Raw genomic sequence first — 13,718 nt, 5'->3', positions numbered from 1 at the left:
TTATGCATCCTCTGGCCCACCTCATAGGTAGACAAATGCCATTTACCTTAGGATATTCAACACCAGTCTTTTATTTAAATTTATCCTGCTTTACGAGCCTATTGGAGAAGTCAGTAAACTTGTAGCTAAAGGAGATCTGATTGATACAGTCTGCATGAAGGATCAAACCTGTTTGACATTGTTCTTTACCAGGATGCCAAATAGTCATAGCAGAAGATAGGAGTTTAATTTCTCGATAAAACAATGTATTGAAAGACAGGAAATGTATGACTGGATTTTAGGAAGGACAGAGGTTACCATTCACCCTGCAGCACCTTTGCTGGGATCAGTGCTGTTCAAAATGTTCATAAACAATTTGGAAAAGTTTTAGGTGAAGACATTTATTGACAATACTGGATTATTCAGGGTGTTAAGGACAAAACAACTAACCATGAAGACAGACTTTATGAGACTGAATAAATAGGTAATAAAATGGCAAATGAAATTCAGTGAAGGTAAGTGTGAAGGAGTCCACACAGGAAGAAAGCAAACTGTTCAATGCCATGAGTAGCAGACCTATGGGACATCTTGCCAAAGGTTGTAATAGACAATAAAAGTTTATGTAGGCTCAAGACCAGTCTTTCAGGGTGGAAAAAACCACATGGAATTATAAAAGCAGAAAAAGTGTGTATTGAAAGTCACAAGCCAGAGAGGGTACCAACGGGAAGTAGTACCCCAGCACCACCACAAGCCAAGAGAGATTTTTTTCTTTTACTCTTCTCCACTTTTGGCCGCTGTTGCAAATGAGATGCTGGGCAAGTATTAGAAGTATGTGTTACTGTATTACTTCCCGCTCCAAGTATGAGATGCAAGACAGCATAAAGATTACTAATGCCAAGAGCTGACTGAAAATCTCTTTCACTGTTAAAAAGATGTATTTTGAAACAGTGTGCTGTGCACTGCCTTGCATAGAAGGGAAGTACAAATGGGGTTACCTAAGACAGTCAAACATCCGAATTCATAAGCAACACTACAGAACTGTAGATAACAAGTTACTATTTTTCTAGAATCTGGACTCTAGTTCCTTGGAAACAGAGTGAAGCAATCACATAATAGAATAATTTAATCTATTTTTTAAAACTGAAAAAATAGAAGTTAATGTAATAGATACATGAATTGTACCATAATTGAGATAAATGCATCAGAGAGATGCTGAAAATTCTTCCATGCTTAAAAATGGAAAGAAATGGCTAGGCCTCACCTATTCTGAATATTATAAAGTCCCTTAAAAATCTGTTTTGTTACCCTAGCTCATAAATTACATTTATTTTGTAGGCATAATTTAAAAGAATAATTGATGATCAAATTGCCTAAGTAATTTTGAAAACTTTGTTTAGTTTTATATAGCTATCTTTAATAAATTTTATTTAGTTTCTTCTTCTAAATTTTTTGTTTGGATTTTTTGTAATCTGTATTGATTTAAATTTTGAATACATATAAATAACACATGTGTATGCATATATAGGTAAATTTAAAAATATTATATAATATTTTCTAAATGCATATTTTAAAATATTTTCAGTCCATTAATCTTCTGGAGGGCTTGATTCCATTGAAGGAAGAACGTGGTGTATCAGCTACAAATCTTCTGCATAAATTGTTCAACTTTGCAATAATGTGGAGTTTAGGTGCCCTTCTGGAGCTGGACAGTCGAGATAAACTTGAAGCCTTCATTAGAGCTCATGATAATAAATTAGACTTACCAAAAATCCCTCGTGGCAGCAATCAAACGATGTATGAGTTTTATGTTAGTGATCGTGGTAAGAAAAAGAACCAATATTGTTTTTTAAACTGTCATTTTATAGCTCTGTTACTGCTTTAGTCCTTATTATACAGCCCTATGAGTTGAGGTTTTTTGACAGTGTAGTACCAGCACATCTGTATCAAGAGATAGAGTGCTCTTTGCTAACATTTTATTATTTCTTTTTAATTTGCTTCTTACAAATTACTTTTCTATTAACTTTGCCAGCCTACAGTTTGTAGATAATTTATGCTTAGGCTAGTTTAGTCTAGCTTAATATTATTTTATGTTTAATTTTCTTACATCTGGTAGTTTTTGTTAAAGGAATAAAATCTGATTTTAATTTTGCTTAATAATTATTACTCACATCTAATAATCGGTCATAAATCTGAAAGATTATAGAATTATAAGAATAGTGAGATATTTTGATTCTTGATATTTTGAATAGTGTGCTATTTTCTAGAACAAGTTTTTTAGTTTAACTAGCACACACAACCATTGTCACAAAAACCTTACTGTTATGATAGAAAGTATGTTCTCTTCTGAAGAAATTAATTTTTCTCATATACAGATCCAATTTTTTTTTGCCAGCAGCATTGATTTAGTGTACACATATGCAATCCATATTGTCATGTTCTGTAATTTTGTCACCAGGAGTCTGAGAAATAATTTCTTGATAAACATTCTTTGGGGTTTTTATTTAGATAAGTATATATAAGTTTAATAAATATGTCTACATTTAGTAGGATTATAGACTAATTACTCATGGAAGAATTACTAATTATAATTAATTAAATAATTAATAATAATAAATAAATAATAATTATAGAATAATTACTTAGATCATGACTAAGAGTGTCTTTTGTTAGGTGCATTTTAGACAGATTTGAGAAAATTTATCGGGTTTTATACTTTTTAGTATTCTACCCATAAGATCTATTTGTTTTGAAATTATTGTATTAATGAAATATTGAATGTATTGAACATGATCAGAATTTTTTTGGTTTGGTTTAGTTTTTTTGTTTTTTGTTGTTGTTTGCTTGTTTATTTGGGGTTTTTTTGGTAATTTCAGGTGCCTGGGAGCACTGGAGTAAAAGAGTTCAGGAATTTGTTTATCCAACAGATCATGTCCCAGACTATGCATCTATTCTGGTTCCTAATGTTGATAATACCAGAACTCAGTTTTTGATAAACACAATTGCAAAACAAAAGAAAGTAAGTACAAGATTACATATTTTAGTATATATTTCATTTATATATAAACTAAATAGAAAACTGCTTAAAAGTAACTGGATGTTACAATTGTTCTTCATCAATCATCATCATCAGTCATTGTCTCTAGTCATTGCTTCCTAGGCACATCATTATATTGTTTTACTTTTATTTTCTTAACATGGATCCTCTGTAATTATATTTGTGCATGAACAAAACTTTAAAACATAAAGGAAGGAATTTACAGGAAGTCTTCTTAGGATCAGCCACTAAAAGAGACTGTTGCAGCTGATGTGTCGGAAACTGGAAGAAGTTTGGCAATTGGAACAAAAGCCTCTAGCACATTCTTGTTTCTTCCTTTCCCTTTGCAAAGAAATTTCTTGGAGAATCTGTGTGCGATGAAAAACACAAAACCACATATGGTCTCAGTGCATATGAAGACATGAAAATCCTATCAAAAAATGTTGCATTTAAAAATAGACATAGAAACTATTATTTTCTCAAAAATAAGTCTGTTATGCATATATAAACATAAGTTTTGATATTACTTATCTTTAAATATCTGTTACAGGCTGTTTTGCTCATAGGAGAGCAGGGGACTGCAAAGACAGTCATGATTAAGGGATATATGAAGAGATATGACCCAGAAGAGCATTTGTCAAAAAGTCTAAACTTTTCATCTGCCACAGAACCATTTATGTTTCAGGTAAAAATACAGCTTTTAAAAAATCTTGCCTACTATTTCCTTGCTAAGTATATAAAGGGTACTTAATTCTGATTTTGAATTCAATTCTAAAGGACCATTTTTGTTTAAGTCACTTCAATATTTCAGAAAATTCTATTAAAATAATTTTTGCAGATCAGAGTAAAATATAGCCACTCACATAGAGATATCTATATTCATGATTGCTGTGTGGTTTTATTGTTATGGAATTCTAAGAATCTTCTTTTTATTTTTTGCTAAAGACCTTTGATTTTCTTTTTAGCTTTTTGATTATACATTGGGTTTTTCTGATTCTTTAGTATATAGTGTTAATATAGTTTTTATAGTATAGTTAGTATAGTATATTTTTGTTAAGTAAAGAACAGATTTCAACCTTTAGGTAATTTTATTTTTCTTCAGTTCAGGAGTAACTACAGCATCAGAGATTCAATCTTTAAAGACCTCTAGCATGACAACTTTGTAGAAATTTCTCTTTCCCATGTAACTTGGTAAAAATCCATATAAATAGAAATATATGCTGTATATAGTTTTTTCAAATGACTGAAAGGATGTTTAATAATGCTGTTATAATGCTGGTATGATTTGATATTACTAAGTTGCTAGGATGTGATTCTGTAAGTTATATTTGCTTTATTACCAATTCAATGCAATGAATTTATGATGATGAGCCTCTGGTAGGAAAAGGAATTAATTTTGGAATATTTCTTGATTGGAAAATCTATTTGTAGAATATTCCAAAATCTGGCATCTTTTTGAAAAACCTAATGTAAATGTTAGTAAGAAAATAGTAAAAATTAATGGAATATACACCTATTTAAAAAAAAAAAAAAATCCAGTATCACAGAATGGCTGCTGAGTTTTTCTCAGTAGGTATTCTTATGTGTAAGAACTCTGGTCATGGTTTGTATTAAAATGAGACAGAACAAGGCAGCCATCCTTTCAGGCATGCAAGGCTTATTGAACAGTCAGTATCTCTGTCCCAATGTCCTTTACTAAGCATATTTTGGGTCCTTAGTACATTCTTGGAAACAAATTCCCGACTTGCTCGTCTCTGATACAGAGGGTGTGTGAGAGAACCGTAGTGTGTCTTTTTTCTGCTGCAGTCCTGCAGCACCTCAGAGGAGGGACTCCCTTAGCAGCGAGTTAGCTCAAGACATAGTTCACTCTGCTGGTTTCCAATGGAGAGATGTAGCAACCAACCAGGTGAAATGCTTCTAATCACTTGAAAGAATTATATTCAAGATTGTTCGGGTCTTTGTTTTTTGTTTTTTTTTAATTTTGAGTCACCATTCTGAGGCTATTTGAAAAGTTGTGTGATTTTGGATTCATTAGACATGGTACAAATTCATTGATTCCTTATGTAATCACTTACCAGTTTCTCTTTTTCACCTTAACCACATATTCCCTGTAGGCCTGTATCTTAAAATACTTATCAATACCCTGTTTTAAAAATGGGATAAAAACATTGGACAAAAGATGTGTCTATTTTCTGTTTCAAAAATACTATTAATAATTTTATCTTTATGACAGCACATGCTATTCATATAGGGTGACATTTGTGTTTTATGGAGAAAACATTACTTATCAAAGGAAAACATCTGGTACCATCTTGTAAGGTTTTTTTTAATGTTATAATTTAGGTATCTTTAGAAAGACTGTAGAGCTGTAGAACTTCAAAGAAACATTTCAGTTATATATAAATCTTACTTTTCTATTGCACCTCTTTCTTGCCACCAAAATATTAAAATTTTGCATTACATCCCTCACAAGGCACTTGGGAAATAAATCATAGTTAAAGGAATCTAAGTTGCCTCCATGTACTCTGCAGTTGTATTGCAAATATTAAACAAGTGATATTAGTTTGGGGAATGACAATACTGATAATGAAATAATAATTTCAAAGTTTGGAAACTTTTTAAAAACCTCTGACAGCCAGAGGTTGGTTGCAGGACAGGAGCTGTGTTCCTTGGGAAATGGGTTCCTTAATGCTACAATTAAGGATGAAACTACCAACAAAAAGAGGGAATCATTGGCTGAGTGCTGTAGCAGACATCCAGCAATGTCTTTTAAATACCTTTGCTTTAGATATAAAATGAGAACTAACTTTACCTTTTTAGAGGACAATAGAGAGTTATGTGGACAAACGTGTTGGAAGTACTTATGGACCTCCTGGGGGCAGAAAGATGACTATTTTTATTGATGATATCAATATGCCATTTATCAATGAATGGGGAGATCAGGTAAACATTTTCAATATTTACTACTTATTTGAAAATTTTTGTGCTTTTTATATGGGAATCAGTGGATTTCTTAAATATTTTAATTAACTGTTAATTATTGGAAATGCTTTATAATTTTGGTACACTGACACACACAAAAAAGGAGAGTGCTAGATTTTTAGACAAGTAATATAATGATGCCATATCTTACGCAACCTCCACTTCCTTATTTTTTTAAGACTAAACAAAAATTAGCACTGTAGTAAGGTAGAGTATTATCAATTTCAAGATTGACATTAATCTGAGAGCACCAATTAAAAAAGTTCTGCCAAGAGAAAGACCAATACCTTGGAGAGAGAAATAAAGGATATGAAAAATTCAAGGCCTCCACTAGGTCTTGCATTATGGCCCCAAGACATGGCTCACATATTTTTGATTGGATAGTGGTTTGTGATTAGTGACATGCTGCATGTCATGTTGGTTTTGGTGGGGTATGTGAGCACATATATAAAGCCTGCTGAATATCTTTGGAGCACTTGCTATGGGGCAAATTCTGTGGCTGTAGAGTGGAATGAAGAATGAATAATCTTTCCAAAAGAAGCATAAAATAATCAGTTGTTTTGCTTCGAAGGAGGCCCAAGAGTGAGCTGAAAAGCATAGCTGGAACATCCTTAGCTGAATTTCCAGCAACAAAATAGGGAACAAAATAATTTTTCCCCCAGTTAATTTCTTTAATTTTGTTTATTTCAAAAGAATACAAGCACATTTTCTTGATATTAGATAGCAGTAGAGCTCTGAAACAATTTTCCTGCCATTTGAAATCTCATAAACCAAGACCTTCCATATGACTAAGGAAGGCAGTTTAATCTGTTTTTAGATTAAGGTAACAATATTTCTTTATGGATTAGTAGAGTTACAAAAAGAAGTTATCATGGTGTATTTTTCTTCTTTACTTGCATAAATTTCTAATTTGTACAACTTACATGAATTTGCAGATAACAAATGAAATTGTCCGTCAGATGATGGAAATGAGAGGAATGTACAGCTTGGATAAACCTGGAGACTTCCTTACAATTGTAGATGTACAAATAATAGCAGCAATGATACATCCTGGAGGAGGCCGTAACGATATTCCCCAGCGTTTAAAAAGACAGTTTTGTGTATTTAATTGTACATTGCCATCCAACACATCCATTGACAAAATTTTTGGTACTTTTTTCTCTTGCTTTAGTACAATTTATTTATCTTTGTAATGGACTTAAAATGTATAAAAGTATGATTTCTTTCTCACTTTCATCATGCAAATTCAGAGTTCTTCCAGTACAAAAACTGAACCTGTGGTACAGCAAAAATAGTTCTGTGGAAGAGAAATGAAACTCTTCAAAAGGTTGTATTTCTTATTTTGGACACACAAATACTAAGAAAGTAATTACATTTCCTGGAAGACTGTGAGCACTGCTATTTCTGTGTAGGTTAACATTCCACCTCTGAACTGTCTGAAATGCTCTCTGTTGCTAAATTTCTCAGTTCTGGTAACTGTCAATACAGGATATGGTAGAAACCCCTCACTTACTGCCCAATGTTTCTATACTAATTCAGAAAAGCCATAGACAACAGAGAAAAATCATTTCATCTGTAATTTTAAATTATGTTTTACCAAGTAATGTTTTAAATAAACACCTATTTGTCTTGCTCATGACCTACCTTATTATATCCTACAAAATGAGATTAATTGTTCATTGCATCTTGTATTTTCAGGTATTATTGCCACTGGATACTTTCATCTCTGTAGAGAATTCAACACTGAAGTATGTAATATGGTGGAAAAATTGGTCTCAACAGGAAGAATATTGTGGCAACGGACAAAGGTATAAATTCAAGGAAAATTTTATCTCTGAATAGAGTGACTATTAGTTTAGTTTAGGTGATTATTCCCTAAGATCATATCGATAAGAAAAACCCAAACAGAGAAAAAACAACAAATCCAAACACCCCACCCTCTCAAAAATAGGAAAAAAAAATAAAGATGTAAAAAAACAGAGGATGGGCTACATTGTTTTTGAGATTAAATCTGAAAAATATAAGTTTTCAGTATACAAGACGGATGAATGGAAATATCAGTCCATTCATTCTTATAAGTTAATTCATGTTACCCAAAGCTTTGATCTCACTAGCAACAGAAAAAAGAGTGAAATTCTTTACAAATTATAATTTTTAATGTATAAAACCAGAGCAACACGTGAAAAAATTATATGTAAGTCTAGGTGTTCTACAGTTAGTGAGAGATCCTGCTTTCAAATAATTTGACACTCTTGGTGTCTTCTTATAAAGAGTTGTCCCTCAGTATTATGTTTGAGAATTAGTATTTTTGTTACTTGTATGTCTTATACATGAATTATTAATGACAATTATTAATTACATATTGATAATTTATTAATTATTAATTGTCAAGCGAGTTTAATTATCAAGTTCTTGTTAAAATATTAATAATTATTTATTATTAGTTAATGATGATATTTCTTAATTGTGATCAGTGTATTTATTAATGATAAAGTTATTAATTATATTGTTATACATTTTATTATTATTGATTTTTTTCTAGGTATTACTGATCTTGAATACTAACAATATTTTTCTTTAGGCAAAGATGTTACCCACACCATCTAAATTCCACTATATCTTCAACCTTCGAGACCTTTCTAGAATTTGGCAAGGAATGTTAACTATAAAGGCAGAAGAATGCAACACCAGCACTGTTATCTTAAGACTTTTTAAACATGAATGTACCAGAGTAATTGCAGACAGGTATGATAACTATAGCATTTTATATTTAGTACGTTTAGCCATTTATTTAATTTATGTTCATACATCTGTAAAATTTCTAAATAATATAAATCTTATTAGGCCAATTTGAAAAATTTTATCTTATTTTACATATAGTCTGCATTAGGTATTATTCAAACAAATATCATGGTAAGTAGTGATAGATTAACCCAGTAACTGAATGGAAAACATCAAAATATCTACATATTATATATTTAACCTACATTTTTTTTTCCCCTTTGGTTGCACTCAGCTGATTACACTGTATAAAAGAGAACCTTATGGTGTCCTAAATTATCCACATAAGATAATTTAAAATTGCTTTGCTCTCTACACAGAGAAAAATAAAATGGGATTTCATGCTTATGACTTAAAATTGGACCATTTCCTATAAATCTCTTTCAAAATATTCATAAAACAGATATAGCTTCTGTATATCTTGCAGACCAGTATTATTTTATTGTTCATTGTGTTTCAATTTCTTGTGAAATTCTAGATGTAGCACTATAGCTGCTGCTAAAAACATGGCATATACCCACTACTACTGTAAGAAGTTATAATATTATATTAATAATTACTATTCTTTTATTAATAATAAAAGAAGTTATAATGTATATTAATACAATTTTTTTCTTACTCTGATGCCCTGAGGAACAGGATTTATGATTTTTATAAAGTAATATTTTAGACTTACAGTATTAAATTTAAACATTAGCTCTTTAAAACAGTTATGTCTATTTTCTTACACTTCATTGATTTTATAAAGCTATCACAAAGTAAAAGGAATGACAAATATTTTGTCATGGACAGAAGAAGGCATTTTAGAGTGTTTTTGCTTCTAGTTACACCTAAAAGTTTTGAATTGAGAAGTGATAAGGTATGACCTGCCACGACCAGAATGTTTTCTGTATTCAACATAGCTGCAAACCTTAAAATGGAATTTATCTATTTTAAGATACTGACTACATAAATGCAGTCTGGTGAAGATGATTTGGCATGGTAGCAGGCGAGACAAATGCATAATGATTCTAGCAGGGTCAACCTTAATCATGTTATTCAATTATCTTGTCAGTGTAAAGAGGTATAGAAGAAATATAAGAAGTTCCATCTCTGTTTTTTAAAATACAAGATGGACAAAGTGATATCCTCCTAAGTATATGCTGATATGTGGACTTCAGCATATATTCAGTTGAAACAGAAAAAAACCCCAAGATATATAAAACTTAGAGATGAATTTCACACTGCCGAAACTGGTGGATAAAACAACTGCCCTCTATTTCATGTAAATGTTACAAACTATTCCAAACAAACAAAAAAAAAAAACATTGTCAAAATGTTTTGTCTATCATCCCTGCCTGTATCTTCTAGAATGCCTCATTTTCTTTCATGAGAACTCTGAGTCAGATGGCAGAGCCCATCTCTTCCTCAGAAGGTGCCTTAACAAACTTAAGAGCCAAGGAAGATTTTTCTTATCCCCAGTTTCAATATCCTGTATGAAACATAATCTCACTTTCTCTAGTCTCCTAAAATACGTAAGCTGAACACAGGAAATGTATGCAGGAAATGTAAAAGTAAATCTTATCCATCAGCTGTCAAGAATATAAAAATAAAGGCCAGACTTTTCTGCTGACTTAGGTAGTTATTTCTCCATGATCAGAGAAAGCCTATCCACCACAAAATATTAGCAGTGCTGATATTTCTAGCTGTCTGAACTATCCTATATTATACAAATTTACATATTTGCTAAAATTTATGTCTATACATTTTTATATGCAGCAGAGTGCTGTTGATATGAGACAGGGGAAAATGTTTAATTTTAATTTAAAGCTAGGATACTCCCTACTAAGGGAAAAGTATCATACAGAATCATACAGTGTATTATTTTCTCCTTTAAAGTTGGGAGCAATATTATTGGCATTTATTGAAGTGTTCATATATGTTCTTAATTTGTTGTGGTAAATTTAAAAATGCATAGAGGATATGTATATGTACAGATACGTTATATCTTAGAAAGAGGAAGAGAGAATATAGTCATGCATTTCCTGTTTCCATGCTGATTTTAAATTTCCTAGTGGTTAATATTATAATGTCATTACTAAAGACCTCTAGCAATAGTGATGTAATGAATATCTACGCTGTCTCTATAACAGTTCTTCAATTTAGCTTGTCTTATTTGAAAACTCGCAGCACTGGGCTTCTTCACATTGTTCTACATTCCTCTCAGTTGTATCACTGAAAAGAAAAATAAGTAAATATACAGAAATTACTTTTTTCTGTACTTCAACATTTACAGTTTGACTTAACTTTTTCTGTGGATGAGATAGTTCTTGTCTTTTATGTTTGCCAGTTACTCCTAAGTATCATTCTTCATTGCTTTACCAGTAATGATAAGCAGAGTAGTAAAAGGTCTGATCTGTATTAAAATTAGATTGAATCTGTCAAGGGAAGCAGATGAAGTGTTTTACACAATGAAATGTAGTCACTAGTATATGTTTCCAGACTTTAATTAGTCGCCTTAACCCAAATGTGTATTCCACTCTGCTAATTATGGATTTTTGTGTAAGAGGGATTGAGAATGGTTTCAGGTTGTAGTGGCATATGCTACCTTCCTTTCCCTATTCCTTATCCAATTGCAGCTTCATAGGCAGTATTATGATACCATAAAATATGCTGTTTTACTGCAAGCTGAAAGATGATAAGGCTCACTTAGCCATGGTTATTTGGGAAAGCATTCACCCTTTCTCATCCTTTTTTAACTGAAAAATTACATGGTCTTCGTTGTCTCATTCTTGGTGAAAGTTGGAAAATAAAATCATTTTGGTTTATATTTCATGTCACTGACTATTGTATTTTATAGTATGGAAGTACTTGATTTTTGTGAATGTTGCCTAATCCATTTCTGTGACTACAGTGTAGTATGTATTGTCTAATATGTACTTTTCTTTAAAATGTTGCAAGTTATTTTTTTGATTTAGTTCTTTTCTTAGTATTTAGATACCTATTTTCTCTCTAGAGAATAACTAGAAATATTTTTTTAAATTTTTACTAATTTATGGTTTTCAGGTTTAATACACCTGAAGATACAGTCTGGTTTGAACAAACTATTGATAAAACAATTGAGGAATATGTGGAGGCAGATTTAAGTGAAGTTCTCCAAGCTGAACCATATTTTGTAGATTTTTTACGGGATGAGCCTGAAGCAACTGGTGAAGAAGCAGAAGATGTTGAGCTTCAAGCACCAAAAATTTATGAGGAGGTATTTCATTTTACACATCAAATACTAGGCACCAAAGTTTTTCTTTAATTATTAATGTTTTATATTGCTGAACTCATACAATACAGAAAATTTTGTTGAATAGCTACCACATTTTGTGTGAAAATATATCTAGATTTTCCTGGTTAGCATGCAATAAATCATATGTTGATTTAGTGATAAGACTTAATAATGGCATATAAATGTGGTCTATTTTTTCCTGTTCTCCTTGCTTCTTTTTTTTCTTCCAATCATAGCAAAAAATTTCTGCTTAAACACAGCTACAATAATTATGGTGAATTAGCAAGATAATATCATTATATGTGGCCTGCACATAAGACTGAAGTTTGCATTAAAATATCAGGGAAGCTTTAAAATTCTGAAATGCCCTACTAGTGTTGTTACAGATCTATTTATTTTGATTTTTTTTCAGATTCCAAGCTATGAATTCCTTTGTAACAAGTTGCGGGCATATCAGTCACAATACAATGAAAATATTAGAGGGTCGTTTCTTGATTTGGTGTTTTTTAAGGATGCAATGACACATCTTATTAAGGTTTGTTATTGCTATTTTTTATTTGTTTGTTATAACAGTGTTCTTTATTTGGACAAGCTATTCTTAGCACATTGTGAAAAGCTATTCTTAACCCCAAACTGCTTTGCCATCTTTGCATGGTCATTTTCGAGAACTAGGAAAGAGCTACAGTCATTTTACCTGTTTGCATGTTTTATAATAAGTTCCTTATTCAAGTATCTGTTTAAACTTCTATGTATTCAGACAGATGAAGATTTTCCTCAATGGGAAAGGTGAGACCATAAGTAAAGTCATTTATATTGTCTGTATAAAATTATTTTTTAACCATTTAGAATTCAGAGAACACTTCAAATGTGTCTGTACCTGACGAGACAAAAACAACTTGAGGTAGAATCTGATTGAATGAGAGACATGAAAGGAAATACAAATTAGGGATGCAATGGAATCAATGTGTAGGGTAGAGTTTATGGTAGTGTGTAGGTCTCAACTAACAATCATTTGTTTTCCTACTCAGAAAGGAATATATAAGAAAAGAATTAATCTGAAATCAAAATCTGATTCCTGGGGGTGAAATAAAGGCAAAGTATGAGGTTTATGTCTCAGGTTTAAGTAGTGTTGTCTCAGGAATTGTTTTGGCTGCATGATCTGGTTACTGAAAGACACACAGAAGTTGCAGTGAAACAAAAACAGAAGGTGTTTTGTTATTCTCTAGTTGACCTCAAAGTAAATGTTTGTTTGCTTTGCATTTAAACAGAAATAAATAAATTTCTTTGTAAATATAGTTCACATGATGCTAGATGAATTTCAGAAGACCTTGAAAGCCTCTGACACTGCATTTTTATTGGCAAGTTTTAGACAGAACATCCTTGATACAAAATTAGTGACACCAGGACTCCTTTCTACCTGAAATGACAATAAATCTAGTCACCCACATAATTTCATATTTAGAATTCTTTAATATATCTGAATAGGCTCAGAGGGAAAAGTTCAGTAATCTAAAATTTTATAAAAGATAAAAATTAATATATTTCAAAGACTTGATGTAGATGCCAATCTTCTGCATTTTGTGCATAATTTACATGCAGACCGAAATAAAATGCAGAATCTTAAAAGTAATAGTGCACTAATGTATCATAAACCCAAAGAAGATGTGTCAAAAAGCAATAGAATAG

General features: G+C 31.4%; 1 protein-coding gene across 1 annotated transcript in view; it reads left to right on the top strand.

Annotated features, from left to right (window-relative positions):
- Positions 1–13,718, top strand: part of DNAH8 (dynein axonemal heavy chain 8) — a 121,122-nt gene that overhangs the window by 64,983 nt on the left and 42,421 nt on the right. The window contains 9 exon segments of the mRNA XM_033512619.1: positions 1,562–1,799; positions 2,853–2,995; positions 3,564–3,698; positions 5,834–5,956; positions 6,931–7,144; positions 7,694–7,803; positions 8,577–8,740; positions 11,822–12,014; positions 12,445–12,567. Coding sequence (XP_033368510.1) covers positions 1,562–1,799; positions 2,853–2,995; positions 3,564–3,698; positions 5,834–5,956; positions 6,931–7,144; positions 7,694–7,803; positions 8,577–8,740; positions 11,822–12,014; positions 12,445–12,567 — 1,443 coding nt within the window.

This window comes from Parus major, chromosome 3 (assembly GCF_001522545.3).
Source record: "Parus major isolate Abel chromosome 3, Parus_major1.1, whole genome shotgun sequence".
Classification (NCBI taxonomy): Eukaryota; Metazoa; Chordata; class Aves; order Passeriformes; family Paridae; genus Parus; species Parus major.
This window is presented reverse-complemented; position numbering and strand designations above follow the sequence as displayed.